Below are 21,764 nucleotides of genomic sequence, written 5' to 3' on the forward strand. Positions count from 1 at the left end.
CTAAAGTTTCTATTGTTGTGCAGTCTCAGTTTTGAATGAGACATACTTTAAATTAGGCTGTGGGTGAAAAACAAACTCATCTGAATTGATTATTAAATGAGGCCTAAGTAAATCAGTTAAGAGTAAGAGAATGAAAAAATGCAAGCTATTGTATTTTATTCTCAGTGCCTTTCTCTATGTATAACATCCTATTCTGCAGAAATTAAAATTCAATAACTCTATAGGATCAAGGTAATTTAGGGTAATTAATTGAAATAAGGCTTAAAGCTTATAGCTTCCTAGATAAGGAACCTTTGCAATGTTTCAACCTAGAAGCCGCAAGCCTTTTGGCAACATCTTAACCTTTGAAATGAGAAGAATAACCTACTGTTATTTATTGGTGGAATTAATGATTTCTGGAACCAAAACCATTTGGAAACTCAGGAGGGACATTGGATTCAAGTACAAACTCTCAATTCTAAATGACTGACCCTATTTCCAATTTGCAAGAAGAGTCTGATTAAATGTGTGAGCTTTTATTTCCAGGGGCATATGCACTTAAATAATTTTACTATTGCCTTTTGAGGAATGGTAACTTTTTCAAAGGGTAAATCATCTGATTTCAAGAGTTGAGCTTTTATTTCTCATTTTCCCACCGCATTCATTTTCCATCCTGAGTTTTGGGATCCATTCGTAGTTGTTGATAATGTTGATGATTTCCCCAATGTTCAGTTAAGGGAACTACGGCAGACAGAAGTTAAATGACTTGCTTAGGGTCACACAGCTAGTAAATGCCAGTCCAGTTACTAACTAGAGTTTTCCAGAATCCAGACCTCCTAGGTGATGCTATATACTTCCCCCCCTGCCACCTTTTTATCTACCCTTTGGACTGGATCCTGACCATACCTAATGATTGCAGATCAGTCTTTTAATAAGAATAAAAAAGCAGTTGTTCCTTAAAGCCAGAATGGAGACTGGGTAGAAAGAAAAGTTACCTTGTGCCTCAGTTTATTTTTTTTTTGTTCTAACCTAAATGAATTTGCATGTTAAATCAAAGATCTTGGGAATGTGTAACCCAAAGAGAGCTAATACTATCTGATGAAGGACTTAACTGCCAACTATAGAAGTTCAAAGAAAAACTAAATCTTAGCCTAGGGGCAAAGGCAACAGTTTCTTTATTTGCTTGGTCTAAATCGTAGCTTCTGGCTGTGACTAAAAGCTGTCAGCATGCCCTTAATAGATTTTGGCATCCTAGGAGACTAAAACAGAAAATACTAGCTGGTAGTCCAGGAACCCAGAAGCACATACCAAATTGCATTAAAAAAAACCAAAAACTAAACCACAATCCATGCCCAGCTAGAGGGCAGGATCAGTGGGAATAGTGCAGTAGAATCATTAGAAAATATAAGGCACCCTTCTGTGTTGATCCTGTAAATTATGTTGTTTGTGTTCCCCATATGTGTGTTCCATCATGAGTATTTCTTCAATGTGGCCACTATTTCCATGAATGTTTTTTGTTTGTCCTTGTAGTACTGTGACATCAAGAAGATGATGCATAATGTTCAAGTGAATTGAATTTAAGTAAAGGAGAGCTGTGCAAGGTCCACCAGCCTCACTTTCTCTTCCAGGTCGAGTGGTCAGAATGTATAGATCAGGATGTCTAGAGATGGTCCTAAATGCAGTGGGAGATCTTGACCTTTTTAAGCTAAATCTATAGCAGGTCCAAAAACAATAAACTTGGACTCAGAAGGCCTGTATTCAAATCCATCTTTGCTACTTACTAGCTAGATGGAATCTCTGTTACTAGACAGTCTCCAGGCACACTTCCAGAAGGAAGATTCTGTGACTTCAAAAGTCTGTTCTAACAGTTTCTGCCATGGGCACTTTTCTTGTTTGACATGAAAGAGTCTTTACTACCAGGACACAAAGTTACAAGGATTCACAACATTGTGGATACCTGAGAGTTGGGAATTCCAAGTTTAAATCTGCCAATGACTCACTGTGTGACAGTGAACAAGAAATTTCCACCCTGGGGTTCAGCTTCCTTTTCTGGAAAATGAAGGGATTGAATGTACTAATCCATATAATTTAGAAGTGCAAGGACCTTAGCGACTTATATAGTACACTTCTCTCATTAGTTTCCCTTTGCTTGCTCCCTCTCCCATACTAGAAAAATATACCCTCCTCATCCCTACCTCTTGGAAAATTCCTTCAAAGATCAGTTTGCTATGAAGCCTTTCTTGATCTTACAATATGCTATTTTCTCCCTCTACTTATGATTTTGCTTTTTTCTTATATGTTCGTCTCTGTCTCCCATAAGAATAGTAAGTAAGAACTTTGAGAATAGGGACTGTTTCTTTTTGTTTCTTTGTCCTCAAGATCTACCTCAGTGAATGGCACATTTAAAGGCAATGAATAAATGCATGTCGATTTATTGTGCTAGTCTAAATAATCTCATTTTGTTTATGATCTCTAAGGTCTCTTAAATACTAATATTCTAGAAATAATTAAGGTAATCAACATTGGAAGGGCCTTAAGTAGAATCCAAATTGGGGAGATTTAATCCATGAAGAAGGTTTCTAACTTTCAGGGGCTTCATTTTTTGTTTTGTTATGTTTTTTTCCTTGTTTGAGAAAGAATTTTTCCTACAATATCCAGAAACTAGAAAACTTATTTATATTAGGATGCCATCCTCTATTCATTTTACTATTGTAGAAATAAAATTTGAATTTTCTTTTTTTCCCTCTTTTTCTCTCTTTCTTTTCCCTCTGTCCATGTCAAGTATTATTACCTTAACTGTAGCTGCTGTGCCTAAAGGAATATAAAATTTGATTGCTGAAACCTCACAAGATATCTTGGGGTTTACCCATGAATGGACTATTATAGGAATATAATAAAAAATTTGTAAGACTATCTGTCCCAGTTTATAAATACCCAAACATGTTTATATAAAAGCACAACTTTCTAATTTTCACTTTGACTTATGTAATTAATATAGCATACATACTAAATGTAAATAATAAATATTTTAAATACTAATTGGTGGAGTACCCAGAGTATTTCATTTTCATGTTTGGGGGCCACAGAAAAGTTATTTTAGGTTCAAGATCCTCGATTGATATACATATCCTCAGTTTCCACAAGAATATTTGTTTTTACTATTCAGAATAGAAAATTGGTATAAAATAAAGAAAATTAACAAACTAGCCAAATTAGAAAAATAGAAATAGATGCACTCTCCCTTGTCTCTTTTGTCCTACATAAAACACAGCATTCATATATTTTATTTTTTTAGCATCATTGATCACCAGATTATAGATCCGGAGCTAGAAGGAATCACAGAGGACATTTAGACTAATCTCATTTTAGAGCAAGATTAACACACACACACACACACACACACACACACATATATATCTGTGTGTGTGTGTATGTAGGTGCTTAATATGTTTATTGATATATTGAATGCTTGTTGATTGAGATGTAGAAATTGAGGCTCAAGGAAGATTGAAATTTTCCAACTAACTAATCCCTGCCCAAACTCCAAGAACATCATGCCTTCCTATTATGATCAAACAATCAGTAATTAATTAATTAAACCTACTCTGTGCTTGATATTTGTGCTAAGCACAAGGAATACAAAAAGTGGCAAAAGATAGTCCCTACCCTTCAGGAGCTTACACTCTAATGGGAAAGACAGCATTCAAAAAAGCTATGTACAAATAAGTAGAAAATAATTTACAGAGGGAAAAGAATTGGAATTGAGAGGTTCGGGAAGATTTCCTTTAGAAGGTGTGATTTTAATTGGCTCTTAAAGAAAGTCAGTAGTGAAACAGAAAAATAGAGCATTCCAGGCATAGAGGTCAGTTAGAGAGAATGCCTAGAGCTCAGACAGAGATGAAATGTTTTGTATGTGAAATACCCAAGAGACAAGTGTCATTGGCTCAAATAATATTTCTAGGAAAGTAAAATATAAGAAGACTAAAAAAAAGTAGGAAAGGGCTAGGTGATAAGGGCTTTGAATGACCCCCCTCAAATAACATTTTGTATTTACTCCTACAAGCAATAAAAGAAGCCACTGGAGTTTATTGAGTAGGAAGAGTAACATGATCTTTTTTTTAAATTTTTAATTGAAATTTTATTTTGTTTTTCCAATTACATTCTATGGTAGTTTTTCAATCTTTATCCATTTGCAAATTTGTGAGTTCCATATTTTTCTACCATCCTTCCCCCCTGCCCCCTCCATCTATGAACATGGTAAAAGTTGTACGTGTACATTTGTGTATAGCATATTTACTATTTATATTTACTTTACTATTTATAGCCTATTTATTTATTCAAGAGGAAGTAAAGCTAAGGGGAAAGAAAGAAAACCATGAGATAGGAAAGAAAAACATAGAAGTTTTTAAAAGGTGAACATAACTATGCATTCCAATTCCATGATTTTTTCCTCTGGTTGCCTTAGCAATAGATTGGATAGAGTGGAGAAATAGTGAGGAAACAAGGATGATTCCTAGTTTGCAAACTTGAGTGACTGGAAGGTATTGGCCTCTATAGTAAGAGAGATGGTAGGAGGTGAGGAGGACTTCGGAGGAAGGATGAGTTCTGTTTAGGACATACCATAAATGGGCTACTAGACATCTAGTTTGAGATGTATGAAAGGCAGTTGGAGATGCAAGATTGGAAGTCATCCAGGAAACTGGGACAGGATAGATAGATAAAAGAATCATCAGCATAGAGATGGAAATTAAATCCATGGAGCTTTTGTAATCATTAAGTGAAGTAAACTAGAAGAGAAGAGGGCCCTGAATAGAATAGTAAAAGGATGTGATATGGAAGACGATTCAGCAAAGGAAACAAAGAAGGAGCAGTCCAGATAAGTTTCTCCAGAACCAGGTGAGAGTGCTGTCCTGAAAACCCAAAGAGAAAAGAATATCAAAGAGCTCAAGGAGATTCAGCTTTGCTATTCCATACTTTTTCTGTCCCCTCAGCCACTTCTCTCCTCTGATTAGAAGATTAGAGGATAGCGAAATAAGCTCTTCACCAAAGCTTCCCTTCAGGTCCTGTTTCTTTTCAATTGCCTTTCTTGTTGGGTATTCTATGGTAGCCCTGCCCACCACAAACACACACTTCAGATTTCTTTTGTATATAGTTTTCCCCATTCACCCCATTATATTCCTTGAGGACAGATATCTTTTTTTCCCCTTATTTTTATCCCAAGTCCTCAGCATATGCCTGATACATAGTAAACTACTGATTATTCTCTGGCTAACTGTGTTTCTTTATGGACATACAGATAATAGCATCAGAAGTAGTATTCTCTGATCCTATGTCATCCAATTGAAAATAAATGTTCATTACATCATGCATTGGATTTATTAAATACTAAGTGATCTATATACATAGTGCTAGGAATACAAAATAAAAGTCTCTATTCTCAAGTAACTTACATTTTTCTAATGGAGGAAGAAACAACAAACACCCAGATAAATAAATTCAAACCATATTCTGTGTCACAAAATAATTTCCAAATAAAAAAAAGGGAACTGTTCAAGGGATTCAGAGGGGGTGTCTTATGAGAGCTGCCATCTGAGTTTTTTCTTTGAAAAAAGTTTGGGATTCTAAGAGGCAGATATGGAAAGTACATTCCACCTATTGAGGATTACTTGTAAAAAAGCAGGGACCTAAAGAGTGAGATACCACAAAGAAGGAAAAAATGAGTATGGTCATTTTTACCGTGAACCAGATTGTAGAGTTGGATGGGTTCTAAGATTGTTGCCAGCTTTAAATCTAAAATCCTAGGATAATGACTTGCAAATCAGAGTTGTGCTGTAGCTTCTTATGTATGAACAGGTCTATACAAATTGATCGTTATCAGAGTACTTCAGTGAATAGAAGGGGTACTTTCTAACTGCTCTCAGATGAATATCTACTTCTGATTGAAAATTTCTCTACCTATCCATTTGATTTCAAGGTCAGAATTTTTGTGATATTGTACACGAATTAAAATGTAATCTGATAACACTATTAGATTTTTATTTTCACTTTTAATATGAACAACTTTTTGCTTCCAAAATGCTGCATATTAAGTAGACAGTTGTTATCAAGCGCCATAGCAGTTTTGTTCATTCTGTCTCTTGCTCTCTCTCTCTCGCGCTCTCTCTCTCTCTCTCTCTCTCTCTCTCTCTTTCTTTTTGAGGTACAGGCATATAAAAGACTAAAAATAATCTATCTCAATAGCTTTCTTTATGATGATTTTTTATGTGCTTTCTTACTGAAAAGTTATAAAACTTGGTTCTTTGAGTTCCTTTCATAGATATACAATATTCCTTTTTTTTAAAACTCAAGTCACAAAGGAGCAATATCTATATACATTTTCACGTCAGAGGTAAAATTCATCTCTCACTTGTGACTTATGTAAGGAAAATAGGAAGCTCCATTAGACAGGCCTACAATTTGTCTGTGAATAGTGATTTGCAGTTGGGGAGTGCTTTTCTTTGAAATCATTAAATCTTTACAGCTAAGTATTCTTTCTATCTTGACAGATTCTTCAAGTTGCCTCATCATAGATATAAAAATGATCTTTAAGAAATATATTTAATGACTTCAACAATGGCCAAAAGTTCATTCGATGCTTTTCTTACTTTTCAGAATTTGGCATGGCAGTACTCTCCATGCTGTCACTTCAAAAGCACATGACAAAAAAGAATTGTGGCAGAATTTCACTGTTGTTTTACATTACTTTCTGCTGTTATTAGCTGAGAGGTTTTTGAAGCTAATGAGCAGTGCCAAGCTCAGTATTAATATTAGCTAGCAAAATGCCAGTTTTTCTCCACTCAGCTGTATTCTTTTTTGCAAATGAGAAGGCAAAGTGCATTGCGCAAATATAACTTCAACATTAACTGGTATTGTTCAACACAAAGCCACAATATGTTGTCTTGTCAAAACTCAGAACTGGCATTTGAAGGTTGCCATGGTTAAGATTGAACTTAGTCTTCTTTCTAAAAACAGTAGCCTCTTTTAAAAATTGTGCTTTAAATCTTTTGCTCTCAATACATTGTCTATACCTCTCTCCCAAAGAACCATCCTTTTCAAAAATAATAAGAGAAGTGGGGCGGCTAGGTGGTGCAGTGGATAGAGCACTGGCCCTGGAGTTAGGAGTACCTGTCCTGGAGTCAGGAGTACCTGAGTTCAAATCTGGCCTCAGACACTTAATAATTACCTAGCTCTGTGGTCTTGGGCGAGCCACTTAACCTCATTGCCTTCCCAAAAAATAAAATAAAATAAAAAATTAAAATAATAATAATAAAAGTTATAAAAACAGTAAGACTATCCTATATAGCAACCAAGTTCCACACTATAGTTCCCTCACCTTCCAAAAAGGGTAGAATGCATCCCTTTTCTATATACGTTACCTGAAACAATTTTCCTTTCAAGGCATGTTCAAGTCAGCTTTGCTATTTCATAACTTTATCAAATGTATTATTATTATAATTGACATCTTGTCAGATTAAAGCATTTTTATTAGTTAAGAAAAGTTTCCTTAGATATGAATTAGCCCTACATTCAGTGACTATGACAATGTACATAAAGTCAAGATTTAGAGGCAACAAAGCTCAGATTATATAAGGTGGTCAATAGTGGTACCACAATAACATGCATCTTCTTTTTTTGGTTAATCAAAAACTACAAAGAGGAAAATAGTATGTATTATCTATTGCAATCATAATATTGATCATGCTGTTGCTTAACTTAAAGAATATAATTTTTAAGAAGTTTGCTTTGATGTTTCTTTGGAAGCGTCTGTTGTGATCAAATGAAAAAAATAATTGATTTAATTTTTTAAATAAAAAAGGAGTGATGGAATAATACTTTCAGAGGACTTTAGAAATATTTATTTGGTATTTTATGTCTGTGATCTTGAAAGAATTAACATATTCAACCAATATTTTACTTAGTAACTTTTTTCCCCAACCATGGATTCTAGATATTCTTTTTTTTTTTTTAGGTTTTTGCAAGGCAATGGGGTTAAAGGAGTTGCCCAAAGTCACACAGCTAGGTACTTCCTAAGTATCTGAGGCCACATTTGAACTAGGGTCCTCCTGACTCAAAAGCTAGTGCTCTTTTCATTGTGCCACCTAGCTACCCCTAGATTTAAGTATTCTAAACAAGATCATTTCCAACCACTTCTCCTGGATGGTTTAGTAAAATGATCTCCCTACAAGTCAAATAAGGACTGTTAGTAAAGGAAGAGAGAAAGTGGCTCCTGACCATGTGGATGAAGGATGAGTGACCTTAAATAACCCAAGTAAGGGAAAAGCTGAGTGGATACAGCTCTCCTCACCTGGTTCTTCAGCTTAGCCTGTGAGTAAAAAAAAAAAAATTAGCATTGAGATACTTAAAGGAAGCCAGGGACCATCACCATCTAAGCCAGAAATTGTGATTCTACTCAGGAAGGAAGAGATGAGTGTGAGTGAGAGATGGTAATCCAGTTAGTGAGAAAAAAATGGAATGGGAAGCAGAATCAAAGGATATGACTCATTCCCCCCCCCCCCCCCCCAACCTAGGAGTCTAGATACATCTGTTGTAAGGCACATTTTAGGTAATAGGTATGGTCAGGTTACATGCCTGGATGCCAGCAGGAGGAAGCAATGCATTCTTTCAATGCTGTAGTACTCCCAACATAATCCAGTTATTTAATAAATGTATGTAAAAAATAAATGTGATAATCTACATTAGACCATACTCCTAATAGGTTCACGTGACATGTCATCTCTATCATACTTATAGTTTCAGGCACTGAAGCATAAATTCGTCTTTCAGAAAACATTTCTTTCCATTCTTATGAGATCTCTTCATTTTGTCATTCCTCTGGTCCTCTGGTCACTCCTAGTTCCTGCAAGTTGTGGTTCTACTGAGGATGATATTGTGAAGCTCTCCTTGCTTCCAGGGACTGGTTTCAACTGAAATCATTCAGTTGCACATCATCCTGATAAATGGAAGAATAGTTTGTCTTCTTTATTTTAGTTTAAAGTCCAATATTTTAAGCTACAGCTCTTTTAGAAGGACAAAACCCTGTAATCTAGTCCTCAAACTAAGAGAAAAAGACCATGATTATTATTCTATAGAGTGAATAGAGTGCAGGAGCAGAAATCAGGAAGATTTGTATTCAAATTCAGCCTCAGACCCTTACTAGATGTGTGACTCTCGGCAAGTCACTTGACCTCTGAGAATCAGTTTCCTCCCTATAAAAGGGGGATAATAACACCAACTACCTCCCAAAGTTGTTGCAAGGACTTGTACTATACTTTGCAAACTTTAAAACATCATATTTATTCTGGTGTATTATAATTATTATTATCATTATTATTGTCGTTTTCTCCCCAATAAAGATATTCTTTCAGTATTTAGAGCATTGGCAAAGATAAGCTTGTTCTCTCCAAAAGAAGAATCATTAAACCCAGAGGACATGCTCTTAGAATAAAAAATAGTCAGTCACAAAGAATTTTTCTGAAGCTTTAGGCCTATTTTTAAAAAATTAGCTTCCTGTTCATCTCTGGGCTATGTAAAGCTTTTATGATTTAGGATTAGAAAATTCTTGTCACTCCCTGATCAGTATGTTGGCAAACTTCACCCACTGAGCACAGAAACTGGCTTCCCACAAACCACAAAATTCCATCAGGAATTGAGATTCCCCTCATTGATCCTTTTCTCAAATTTCAAATTCTTTTGCTGGACCATGGAATTGAATAGAGAAAGTCAAAGGCACAAAAACATCTATGTAGAGCTATTTAGATGCATGTCTTCTCTCTTCAGACTTAAATTTAAAATTTCCTGCTTTTATTATGGATATGGAACATATTTATATCTTTTTCTACTTTAGAAAACACTATACATCTGTATCTTTTTGTTTTGTTTTCTGGGTAATTGAATGAGAGACTAAGAAGAAAGGGAAAGAAATAATTATACTAATCTTAAAAAGATTCACTTATTAGGGACTGGATTTATTTTTCTTTTCACCTAGAAGCTGGAGGAATACATAAGTGACATGTATCATTTTGCCTTATGAATCAAGGTACTAGGATATTCTGCCTTTGTATTAGTGAATTCTCTAAAATGGCATCAATAAACTATTTAATATTGATTCATAATTAATTCTGTAGTCTCCAAATTTAAAAAAAATGAAGTATAGATGGCTTAAAAAAGTAAACTGCAATGAAAAGAAAAGACAATCTCAGTTCTGATGTTTTGTTTCTTAATATGCTTGGGTGTCATTTAGGTTAAGAAATTAAATGCAAAAATCTATACCAAAAAAAGTTACTGCAATTTCAAAACAAATTGACTATAAAAAGATTAACTCAAAGATTGCTTTAGGGGTGGCTAGGTGGCATAGTGGATAAAGCACTGGCCTTGGAGTCAGGAGTACCTGGGTTCAAATCCGGTCTCAGACACTTAATAATTACCTAGCTGTGTGGCCTTGGGCAAGCCACTTAACCCCATTTGCCTTGCAAAAAAACTAAAAACAAAACAAAACAAAGATTGCTTTAAATATGGTATATTTAATATATAATATGTATTGAATTATACATTATATTATGATGTTACATATAATATATTTAAGTAATGCTGGTGGAATTATAGAATGCTAGAACTAGCATTAGACCTCAGAGGTCATCTAATTTGGACCCTTCATTTTGCAGTTAAAGAGACAGGCTCAAATTTGATATATGAGACAAGACATTGGCTCCTCAGTTAGTTTCCTCTAAATCAAGCTATGGAGCAAAGTAGTATACATTTGAAGTGTTCAAAAAAGTGTTCAGTCAACATTTAGGGAAAATTTAGTTCAATGTGAAGTAGCACTTGGTACACACAAATATTCAAACATCTTTTATATAAAAGTGAAGTAAACCTTTACCTTCAGATAGTTATGAAAGTAACAAAATACTTTGAATGAATTAGAAATTTAGATTTAAAACTTAAAGATGAAATTTAAGAATTTATTTAAAAGTCACCTTTGGAAGAAGTTGGAAATCAATTACCCAGTGAAAAAATCTGAATAAATACTTGAAACTTTCCCTGATTCCCCCAAGCAGCGAGTGAATTCCTTTAACTACTTTACCTGTATTTTTGTTTATTTTCCTTATTTTATTCTGCACATACCTTCACATCACACATATTACCTCCATTAGAATAAAGATTATTTCACTCATTGTATTTGTCTATTTATATAGCCTATCACTAAAAAATGTTGCTTTATACTTAATAAAAGCTTACTGATTCATTAAATGAAGTAAAGTACATAGTAACCAGCCTAATATTTGGAAATAAGTAGTTTATGTAATGATATAACTGGGGACCTCTAGACACAGGACCAAAATATAACTTGATGAATTCATTAGTACCCAGGTCACATCAAACACTTTGTCCCAGTCTTTGATGGAGACATAGGCACTTGTCTGGCACAGTGGAGCACGCTCTAAATTCATTAACAATATAGAAATGTTGTAATGACTTAGTCACTTAACTTCTCAGAGACTGGATTTTCTCATCTATAGAATGAAAATGATATAAATAATTGAACTACCTATTATGTGTATAGTGGTATGTGGTATTTATTATCAGAGAGAACTGTTGTGTAGTGGCTAGAGTGCTTCACCTAGAGACAGGAAGACCTTGTTTCAATTCCTATTTCATTTACTAGCAATCACTTTCTAGGCCTCATTTTTCTCATCTGTAAATTGAGGAGGTTGGATTCAGTGGTCTCTAAAGTCCCTTCCAGGTACTATAACACATGTTACAACCCTCACTGGCACTGACAGAGCCCCCAGAATGCGGCTGCTATGAATCTCCCCTCATAGGGGTGGGGGGAAGGGCAGGTTTTTACTAGTAGTGGCACAATAGCTCACAAACTCACATTGGTGAGTTTTCTTCCATGATTATGTTGATATCAATCAATAAAGCCAATTTAATTATTTTTAGGAAAAAATATTACTATATTAAGATAGTTGGTGCAAAACATTTCATCTTTTATATCTGTGATGTACTCTCCCATTATTTCACAAAGTTTAGGGACAAGTAGTTTCAAGCTTAGAAAGCACATAAAGCAAAAGGTTAACTCACAGCTGCTAGAGGCCCTTTTGCTGGAGTCTTCAATATGTTCCCTTAAGTATGGTGCAATTTTTCTCTTGGCTTCCTTGAAGAAACTTAAATCTGCCTCTATTATATCCAATGTCTCTTTGATTCCCAATGCCAACACTTCCTCAGTTGCAGTTGTCCTAGAGTTGCTCCCTAAAATTACAAAAATGGAAACAATTCAAATCCCTCAAGAAAAAAATCTAAAATCTCCTAAATTAACAAAGTCCTCATCTCTTCAGGGGGAGCAGAGGATGAGTTACTTCTACTACTCCCCCACCCCGAATCCCTTTTCAAATTGCTTAACTAAAGGTTTCTACTTCTAAGCTAAGTAAGACATTTCAATCTACGACTTGAACTGGTCTGCTATTTTATAGAAGACCCACAAAGCATGACAAGTCCCTCAAACAATCAATAGAATTCCTGTAATACCTACTAGAAATGCTTTTAGATTGATTAATTGAATGATTTTCAAGATGTTATACACAATTCCAGTTTATTCTTTGAGCTATGTTCTCACCTAATTAAGTATCTGGACTAAGCAGGGATGATTGATTGTGATCCCAGTCCTTAACCATGAATCAAAAATAAAGGTAGCAACAACCTGGGGATCAGTAGGTCCTTCACCAGAGTCTTGGATCACAGTGAATCTATCTTCTAATATGTAGAGTTTCAAACACTGTCCTACCAGATTGAGTTCTGACCTCCAGCAATTAAAGTTCCTGTACCATGAGGATCAGTTGAAACTACTATCTCCCTTCTCCCCATACATAAATCTTAATCCCCTGGTGAGATGATTTCTTAGGTTCCTTCTAGCCTTCACATTCTATGGGAAGATGTCTGAATAGGTGAAGGGCTACTTTAAATATATAAATAAACTTGAAGATGTGAAAAGGAAATTTTTTCTGATGATTCTCAAAAGTAGGAAAGATGATCAAGAATAAATGACTGCTGGGGCAGCCAGGTGGTGCAGTGAATAGAGCACTGGCCCTGGAGTCAGGAGTACCTGAGTTCAAATCTGACCTCAGTCACTTAATAATTACCTAGCTCTGTGACCTTGGGCAAGTCACTTAACCCCATTGCCTTGCAAACCCCACCCCCCCAAAAAATAGAATAAATGACTGTATCTAGATAGTGCCACTTAAGTTATCCTGAAATAAGTGTATGGGGTTTTATATATGTCTGTATGTGTGTGTGTGTTTGTGTGTGTGTGTGTGTGTGTGTGTGTGTGTGTGTGTGTGTGTGTGTGTGTGTGTGAAGGTGGGTATATGGTATAAATGAAGCATTTCTCAGAAATATGAAGAAGGAGAATTTTCCCTTATGCTATCACCCTGTATTAGATGTTCCAAATGGAAAAAGAAGTATATCAACCAGCACATGGACCTTAATTGTGATTATATTTTATTACCACTTAGCCTATTAAGTACTTAAATTACCAGATAAGAGAATCTATGTTTCTAATAGTGGAAAGTGTGTTAACAGTATTCTCACTAACTGTTTCAGCCCTGTTCCAACAATCTCATGGATGAAGGTTAATGGTTATATTCCAAGCAAAGCACGTCTTCGGAAATCTCAAGGAGTGCTGGAAATACCAAACGTGCAACTGGATGATGCAGGGATATATGAATGTAGAGCTGAAAATTCACGTGGAAGAAATTCTTTCCGTGGACAGTTGCAAGTCTATAGTAAGTATAGGCACCTTTTTATATATCAGCTTAAATGCAGTTCAAGGTGATGTATTCAACATCAAGTGTCCTACTTGAAGACAGGGATTATTTTTTGCTTCTTTTTGGAGGGGGGAGGTGGTATCCACAGTACTAGATGCAGAAGGTACATAATAAATGTTTATTGATTGCTTTAGAAAATTCAGTTATTTGGTGCCAAGGTCATAGCTAGTTTTATATTTATTTTCATTCCAAGGTACTCCATAAATTAACTTTACATAGAATATTGCTCTAAAGTTATGACAAATGTCAGATTCTATAAATCACAGCATTTTCCTTTAAAATTAAGAGATTTTTTTAGGACCCTTATTGACTATAATGTGGTTACATTTATTAACTCTTTTAGGCTACTAATTTAATAGGCTACAGTGTGATAAGTGATTATCTAGTAGGTTAAAAAACCTAAACTAGTTACCAAAGGTGTCAAATTTAAAACTTACCCTTGGAAAATTTGGCTTAAGAGGGAAAGGAGGGAGTGGATAAATATTTATATGTATTTATTAAGAACTTTGCAAATATTATCTCATTTAATTTTCATAGCAACCTTTTGTGCCCATTTTAATAGTTGAGAAAATTGTGGTAAAGAGAGATTAAGTAATGGCATAGCTAATAAGTGTCTGAGGCTGGATGTGAATTCAGATATTACTGATTCCATTCCCAGCTCTCTATCCACCATATCATTCTCTCTAAAGAAAAATCTTTTTTTTTTTCAGGTTTTGTTCTGGTCTATTATTTCTTTTATGTTGGAAACTCCTAGTATAGAAAACATTCTCCCAGCAGCTGTCTGTAGTCTTAAGTCTCTAGTCTTAAGAGAGTTATTTGGAACAATGAGAGATTAAATCATTTATTTATGGTCACAAAGCTAATTGTCAGAAGTAGGCCCTGAAACCAGACCTTCCTAAATCCAGGGCAGGCCCTCTATCCACTACATTTCTGTATATTGTAACACCACAATGAAAACCAAAATGCTGAGTGTACTATAGTAGAGTGGGAGATATCACTGAAGCTAGGAAGTCCTGAGTTTAAGTCCTGCCTGGAAAACACTCTAGTTGTATAACCTTGGACAAATCATTTAACCTTTCAGTGTTATGTACAGCTCTCTTTAGACTAATTTGTAGAGAAAGTGCTAAATAATATTGGTAGGAGATTCCTCACCTGGGAGTTCCCCAAACTGATAAAGTTATGTCCATACTCACAAATAATTTTATTTCCTTTTGTCACATCAATTTTTTTTGCAATGTTTATTACAAGTTGGGGATAGGGGAAGAGGTGGAGAGGTAGGAGAAGGGAATAAGAGTATTAGAGTCTGAAGACCATTATACCAGCTTCAGTGCTTATAACCCAGATGACTTCAGTCCAACGACCTGTTTCCAATAAACATTTATTAAGTACCTATTACATGTCAGACTAATCTCTGTGATAAGCTCTGGGGATATAGTTAACAAAAAGAAAAACAGACCCTCACAGTCTAATGTAGACAGACAATACACAAAAGGGGGGAGAAAAGGTATAGGAGAACAGGGGTAACTCTTCATGGGAGAACCTTATTCTGAGAAGTTGAAATCAGGTACAGCAGCAGATGCAGAATGGAGAGAGTCAAAAATTCCAATTACTGCTTTCTCTAAAGGGAGGCATTAAGAGAAGTTTGGTAGGCCACCCTCCAGCCCTTCACTGAGAGGGGAGAGGAGCTTAGGGAGGTGGTTTAGGTCAAGACTTGAGTTAGCATTGAGGTGATGAAATTAGAGGTAACAAACCAAAGTGGGAATAATAATGTTTATGTTATGTACTTCACTGATTAAAAGGTTTTTAAAAGGCTTGGTGTGCTATGTAAATTTGAGTTGTTATTAGCAATATTAAAAAAAAAATCTGAAATCATCCAATCAAGTCAAAGAACCTTTATTAAGTAACTACCAATGCCAGTCATGGTGCTGTTTGGGGCAAGGGGAATATAAAGAAAGGGATGAATGGTTCCAGTTCTGAAAGAACTCATAGCCTCATAGTCTAATTGAGAAACAGCATCCAAACAATTATGTGCAAACTAGAAACATGCAGAATAATTAGGAAAAAATCACAGGGAAACACTGTGAAACAAGGAAATCAGGAAAGACTTCTTATAGTCCAGGAGTCAAACCTGTAAGTCCTCTGGCTCCAAATCCATCACTCCTTCCACTATACCTCAACAAAGACTTTTTCCCCTAAAATTTATATTCTATCAATTTTGCCGTTAGAAAATAATGTCCAGTTCTCATTCAATTCATAAGCAGCATTCTAAAACATTTAGATATACTTTCTTCAAATAGAAATGGAGGTAATTAATCTGTACATAAAGGATCCCTGTAGGTCATCTATTAATTTAATTTATTGAATGAGTTGGAGGGAATGATGTGTTCAGAGTTTCCCTTAGAAATATGTCTGACAGTTAAATGAATGATAGAATACAGAAGGGAGAAACCTGAAGCTGCACCAGAGGAGCTGCAGTGTCAAAGGAGAAAAGAAGTATATTTAGAAATGTTGCAAGGGTAATATAGAAAGGACTTCACAACAGTTCGGACATGATTAGAGGTGAGGCAGTGAGGAGTCATAGTTATTAGCCCAGGTGACATGGAAAGTAGCAGTATTCTTAATAGTAATAGAAAGAGGGGGTGTTTGAGAACGGTTATGTATTCAGTTTTTGACATGATGAGTTTAGGATGGCTATGAAATATCATATTTGAGATGTCCAATAGATTTGAAGCTATGTCTGGAGGACAGGAGACAAGATATGGAGATCTAAGAATTATTGACATAGAGATCATAGTTGAATAAATTGGTTACAGGATCCAATGAGATAGCCAAGTGTAATTGTGTAGAAAGGGAAGAGAACAGTATCTTGAGAGACATATTCAGTTAGTGGGATTGATATGACTATTAAATCCAGCAAAAGAGATGCAGTTCAGTCATATCTGAGTCTCTGTGACTCCTTTAGGGGTTTTCTTGACAAAGATACTGAGGTAGCTTGCCCTTTCCTTCTCTAGCTCATTTTGTGGATGAATAAATTGGGGCAAAGAGGGATAAGTTTGTTGCCCAGGGTTAGCATACCTAGTAAGTGTATAAAGGAAGATTTGACTCATAAAGAAGAGTATCCCTGACTCCCAGGTTCTGCATTTTCTCCACTGTCACTAGCTGCCCAGCAAAGGAGATTAGGTATTGGGTAATGAGTCAAGGAATCAAAAGGTCAATATGTTTGAGAAAGTGTCAATATATATGTTGATTCATCAAGCATAAAGACAAGATTTGGGAAGATGAGAAAGAAAATGAATAAGCACTCAATTTGTGGAGGAAAGAGGAAAATGTCCTTTGGGCTATAAATAATATCTAGAATCTTGATTTTTTTTTCCCCTCAATCCATTTATCCTACAGAAGCCCATAGAAGTCAAGAGACTTGCCCAAAGTCATCCAAGTAGTAAGTGGTAGGGCCAGGAGTCAAACCTGTAAATCCTCTGGCTCCAAATCCATCACTCCTTCTACTGTACCTCAAAAAAGATTTTTTCCCCCTAAAATTTATATTCTATCAATTTTGCCATTAGAAAATAATGTCCAGTTCTCATTTAATTCCAAAGCAGCATTCTAAAACATTTAGATATACTTTCTTCAAGTAATCTCATGTATAACATATGGTTTCTACTTGTTTCTCTAATCTTATTTCTCACAGCTCAATATTCCCCAAAAGCATATTCTATTCAAGCTAACTTGGTCAACTTATTGTGTATTAAATTTGCTGAGCATATATTTGCTTCTAATCTTTTCTTATGACACTTACTTTATCTGGAGTTCTCATCATTTACTTCAGTTCCCTCCATTTATTTTCCTTTTATCTATCATTCAGTAATTAATTTAACATATATGCTTGTATGCATATATACATTTGCAAATATTTATATGTGTGTGTATATATATGTATATATATCTCACCTACATATGCAAAGCATAGTCCCTTCCCTTAAAGGAGTTTATAATATTTTCCTTTGGTGAAATGTTTAGGCCTATCCTCCTCCAAAATTCCCCTGCCTGAACTATGAAAACCCTTTGTGTTGGTTTCCTCACTTGTAAAATGAGCTGGAGAAGAAGATGGCAAACTTCTCCAGTATCTTTACCAAGAGGAAAAATCATTGTCTCTGAACTTTCAGAGTATTGGCCTATGCCAGAGATCTTGCCCCTTACCCAGAAGTTTATTATCTCTTGGTTCAAATAACTCTATAATCAATATAATCAAATTGTTAGATATTTGTGTGTTGGAGGGGAAGCAAAGATTTAGAGAATAATTTTCTAAATAGATTAGTAATAGAAATAGAATAAGTATGCTTACATACTTGCTTGAATAGTAAAAGCTTGTTGATTAATGTCTGAGTTCCTTATTTCATATTTAGTATGTCACCATACTTTGAAAATGTATTTTTTACCTGCTCACTAGACTTTAGTGAGGCAGGGTGCATGTTATATCTATTTTGTATCTCCCAAATATAGCATGTTGCTAAGTACATGCTCCCTAAATATCTGCTCATTAAGATGATTATAATAATGATGATTGTGATGGTGATGAACCAGACAACTGACAATATGAAAAAATTTTCAACCTTAAAAGTTTTCCTTTATTTAGTATACTTATGGGGGAAATTAAAATATATTCCCAAATGAGAATGTGGAATTTTGTTACTATTTTTTCTAGGTCACTAAAGTAGTTATTTGGTAGTTTGATTGAAATGGCACTGAATAAGTAAATTAAATTTGGGTAGAATTGTAATTTTTTTATAATATTAGCTTGATCTAACCATGATCAATTGACATTTTTCCAATTATTTAGATCTGACTTTATGTGGGTGAGAAGTGCTTTATAATTGTGTTCATACAGTTTCTGAGTTTGTTTTGAGAGGTAGATTCTCAAGTATTTAATGTTGTCTATAGTTTAAATGGAATTTCTCTTTCTATCTCTTGCTCTTGGGCTTGGTTGTTCATATTTAGAAACGCTGATGATTTATGTGGGTTTATTTTATATCCTGCTGCTTTGCTGAATTTGTTAATCATTCAAGGAGTTTTTTTAGATGATTTTCTCAGTTTCTCTAAGTATACTATCATATCAACTGGAAAGAGTGAAAGCTTTGCTTCCTCATTGTCAATTCTGATTCCTTCATTTTTTTTTCCCTTCTCTTATTGCTACAGTTAGCATTTTGGATCTGCAATTTTGATAAAGCATAGATTTAGAGCTGGATAGGATTTTAGAGGTGATCTAGTCTAATACCATAATTTTGGAGAGTTTAAGTGATTAGCTAGAAAGTTTCAAGTGACAAAACTAGGATTTCATCTCAGATCCTTTGATAGTAAAGTTTAAGGAGGGAATAATCACTTTTAACATTATATGTTTTAATTATTAGGGTGGAAATAAGTATTGAAGAGCTGATCCCCTAATTATAAGAATATATTAAAATTTTCTGAGACTTGTTTCAAGAATTGTAATGATAAATAATATAGAACATAGTAAATGTATTAGTATTTCCTCTTTTTCCAGCAGTTATCTTCAAAGAGATGTCCCATGAAGGAACACTGATCCCAAACTAGATTTTCTTTTTAAAAAAGTGACAAAATAACCACCAACCCTCATATTCCAGTTTCCAAAATTATCCAGACAATTCATGTTTTATAAAATATCATGTTTAGATAACTCTCAAATTGATTCAAGAAAATCTAATTATTTAAGATACTTAATTTTAAAATTCTCTATTACACCTCAGTCCAAGGAGCATTCTAGGGCAATTAGATGGTAGAATGTATAGTGTTATAATCAGGAAGACCTGTGTTCAAACCCTGGGCATGTCATTTAACCTGCCCCAGCTTCAGTATCCCCATCTGTAAAATGGGTATAAGAATAGTACCTAACAATTATTTTGAGGATCAAATAAGATAACATATACAGCACTTTGCCAACTTTAAAGCAATATATAAATGCTAGATATTATAAATTTAGGAAAATAAAGAATCATCAATTTAATTTTTTTTAAATCAGCCACATGTTACTTTCTGAACATGATGTCATATAGGTCTTTAGACTGAACTGACAAGAGATTATAAGATTATGTAACATGAACATCATTGTTCAGAGTGTAGGAAGGACATCATTTTTTGGAAACCTAAACAAAGAACTCTTAGGAGTTCACTTCTTGTCTCTCTCTCAGTTCAGGACTGTGCCTGAGGACCACACAGTCCACAGTCAGCTAGGGAAGGAGAAAAGCTACAGTGAGTCAGTAGAGAGTGTTACTTTAATATGCCATACAAAACAGAAATAAATAGTAAACCTCTCTCTCTCTTTCTCTCTTTCTCTGTGTGTGTGTGTGTGTGTGTGTGTGTGTGTGTCTATCCTCTCTCTTACTCTTTCTCTGTCTCTTTCTGTCTCCCTGTCTCTGTTTCTCTCTTAACTCGCCAAAATATAAATCAATTCATTGAAGTTCCATTTGTACCAGGACCTCTAGAGACCATGACATGGAAGGATTTCATTTAATCATCTTTGGAATTTCTACTCTAATGTTGAACTGTTTTAGTAGGGGAGTTAGTGAAAACTAATTCACATAGTCCTCTTTATCCAACTGGTCACAGACCAGGCCATGCTTCATATCCCACACAGTTGTTTACCCTTACCATCCTTTTATCATTTGCCCTGAAGCTATGTGCATATCTTCCACCAGCTGCTACTCTGCTTCTTACTTCTTGGTTCATGAACAGTAATCAAATTAGCACTGCCAAGGTTCTGTCAATCCAATGCTCTCTGACTTCACTCACAATCACTGTGACTTTCGACCATTATTAGAATTAAAAAGTTCTGAGGTCAGGGTCTCTGGCTTTTTTTATCTGAATCCTCAATGGTTGCCACATATCTCATACATAATTATGACTGATACATAGTAAATACTTATGCAATGATTTTAATTTATCCATAATACATTTATTCATGTCTTCATTTTCAGGAGATATTTTAATTGAATGAATAGAATTAATGCTGAATGAATTTGAACTTACTAGTTAAAAAAAAGGGGAATACATTTTTAGCTTTGGGGGCTGACTAATTAATTTATAACATTAAATTCTACTTTTAAAATACCTCCTTTTTATTCATTGGGCAATATCTTGAAAGAATTAATATATTTCTTTCCATCAAATGAACAGTTAGCTCATTTTTTTTTTAATTTAAGAAGTAAAACCTACTTGATGTATTCCTATTTAATACAATTTTAGGTTGCCATCCATTTCAGATGTATTTATTCCAGTCTATTCACTCGAACTTTCAGAGTCTTCAAAATTTAGTTGAAAGTAAAATGTATTCTATATTCATATAACATAGTGACATAACACCATAGTTTGACTAACTCTTCAAAGCAATCTGAAATCAATATTGGAGTGCTTAAAATAATCTAGTGATAGGTTCTTGGCCATGAACCACATTTGACCTGAGACTGATAATTTATTGTAGAGGGCTTTAAATGGAAAAGGAAGAGATTGATTATATACAACTTCTAACCTTCAAGATTTTAACTTTAGGTAACTATAAATTCATAGGAATCAATGAGACATGGTGAAATTCATCTCATTACTGAAATACAGCATGGAAAAAAAGGTTACCTTGATCAAAAGGAATAGATTAGAAAGGACCACAGGGTCAAATTGTATATCAAGAAGGTAGCAATCAATGTGAAAAATCTATTAACCTAAAAAGAAGTCATAACAGAGAGCATTAAAGAAGAGATATGCTAAAGAAATGTCACAATTCTAATATCCTATAAACCACCAGCTCATATAGAAGAAATAGAAGATAAATTCCTAATTATAATATGTTTCAGGCAGGATATTGTGATGGAAGACTTTAATGATTTAGATGTATTCTAGAGATCTCTCTTTGATAATATT

The 21,764-nt window shown here is 34.6% G+C and overlaps 1 protein-coding gene across 1 annotated transcript in view; it reads left to right on the forward strand.

Annotated features, from left to right (window-relative positions):
• The window catches only part of CNTN5 (contactin 5), a 566,822-nt gene that overhangs the window by 197,802 nt on the left and 347,256 nt on the right, over positions 1-21,764 (forward strand). The window contains exon 5 of the mRNA XM_074214040.1: positions 13,615-13,796. Coding sequence (XP_074070141.1) covers positions 13,615-13,796 — 182 coding nt within the window. The remainder of the gene's footprint in view (positions 1-13,614; positions 13,797-21,764) is intronic.

The sequence above is a fragment of the Macrotis lagotis genome, chromosome 1 (assembly GCF_037893015.1).
Source record: "Macrotis lagotis isolate mMagLag1 chromosome 1, bilby.v1.9.chrom.fasta, whole genome shotgun sequence".
Classification (NCBI taxonomy): domain Eukaryota; kingdom Metazoa; phylum Chordata; class Mammalia; order Peramelemorphia; family Peramelidae; genus Macrotis; species Macrotis lagotis.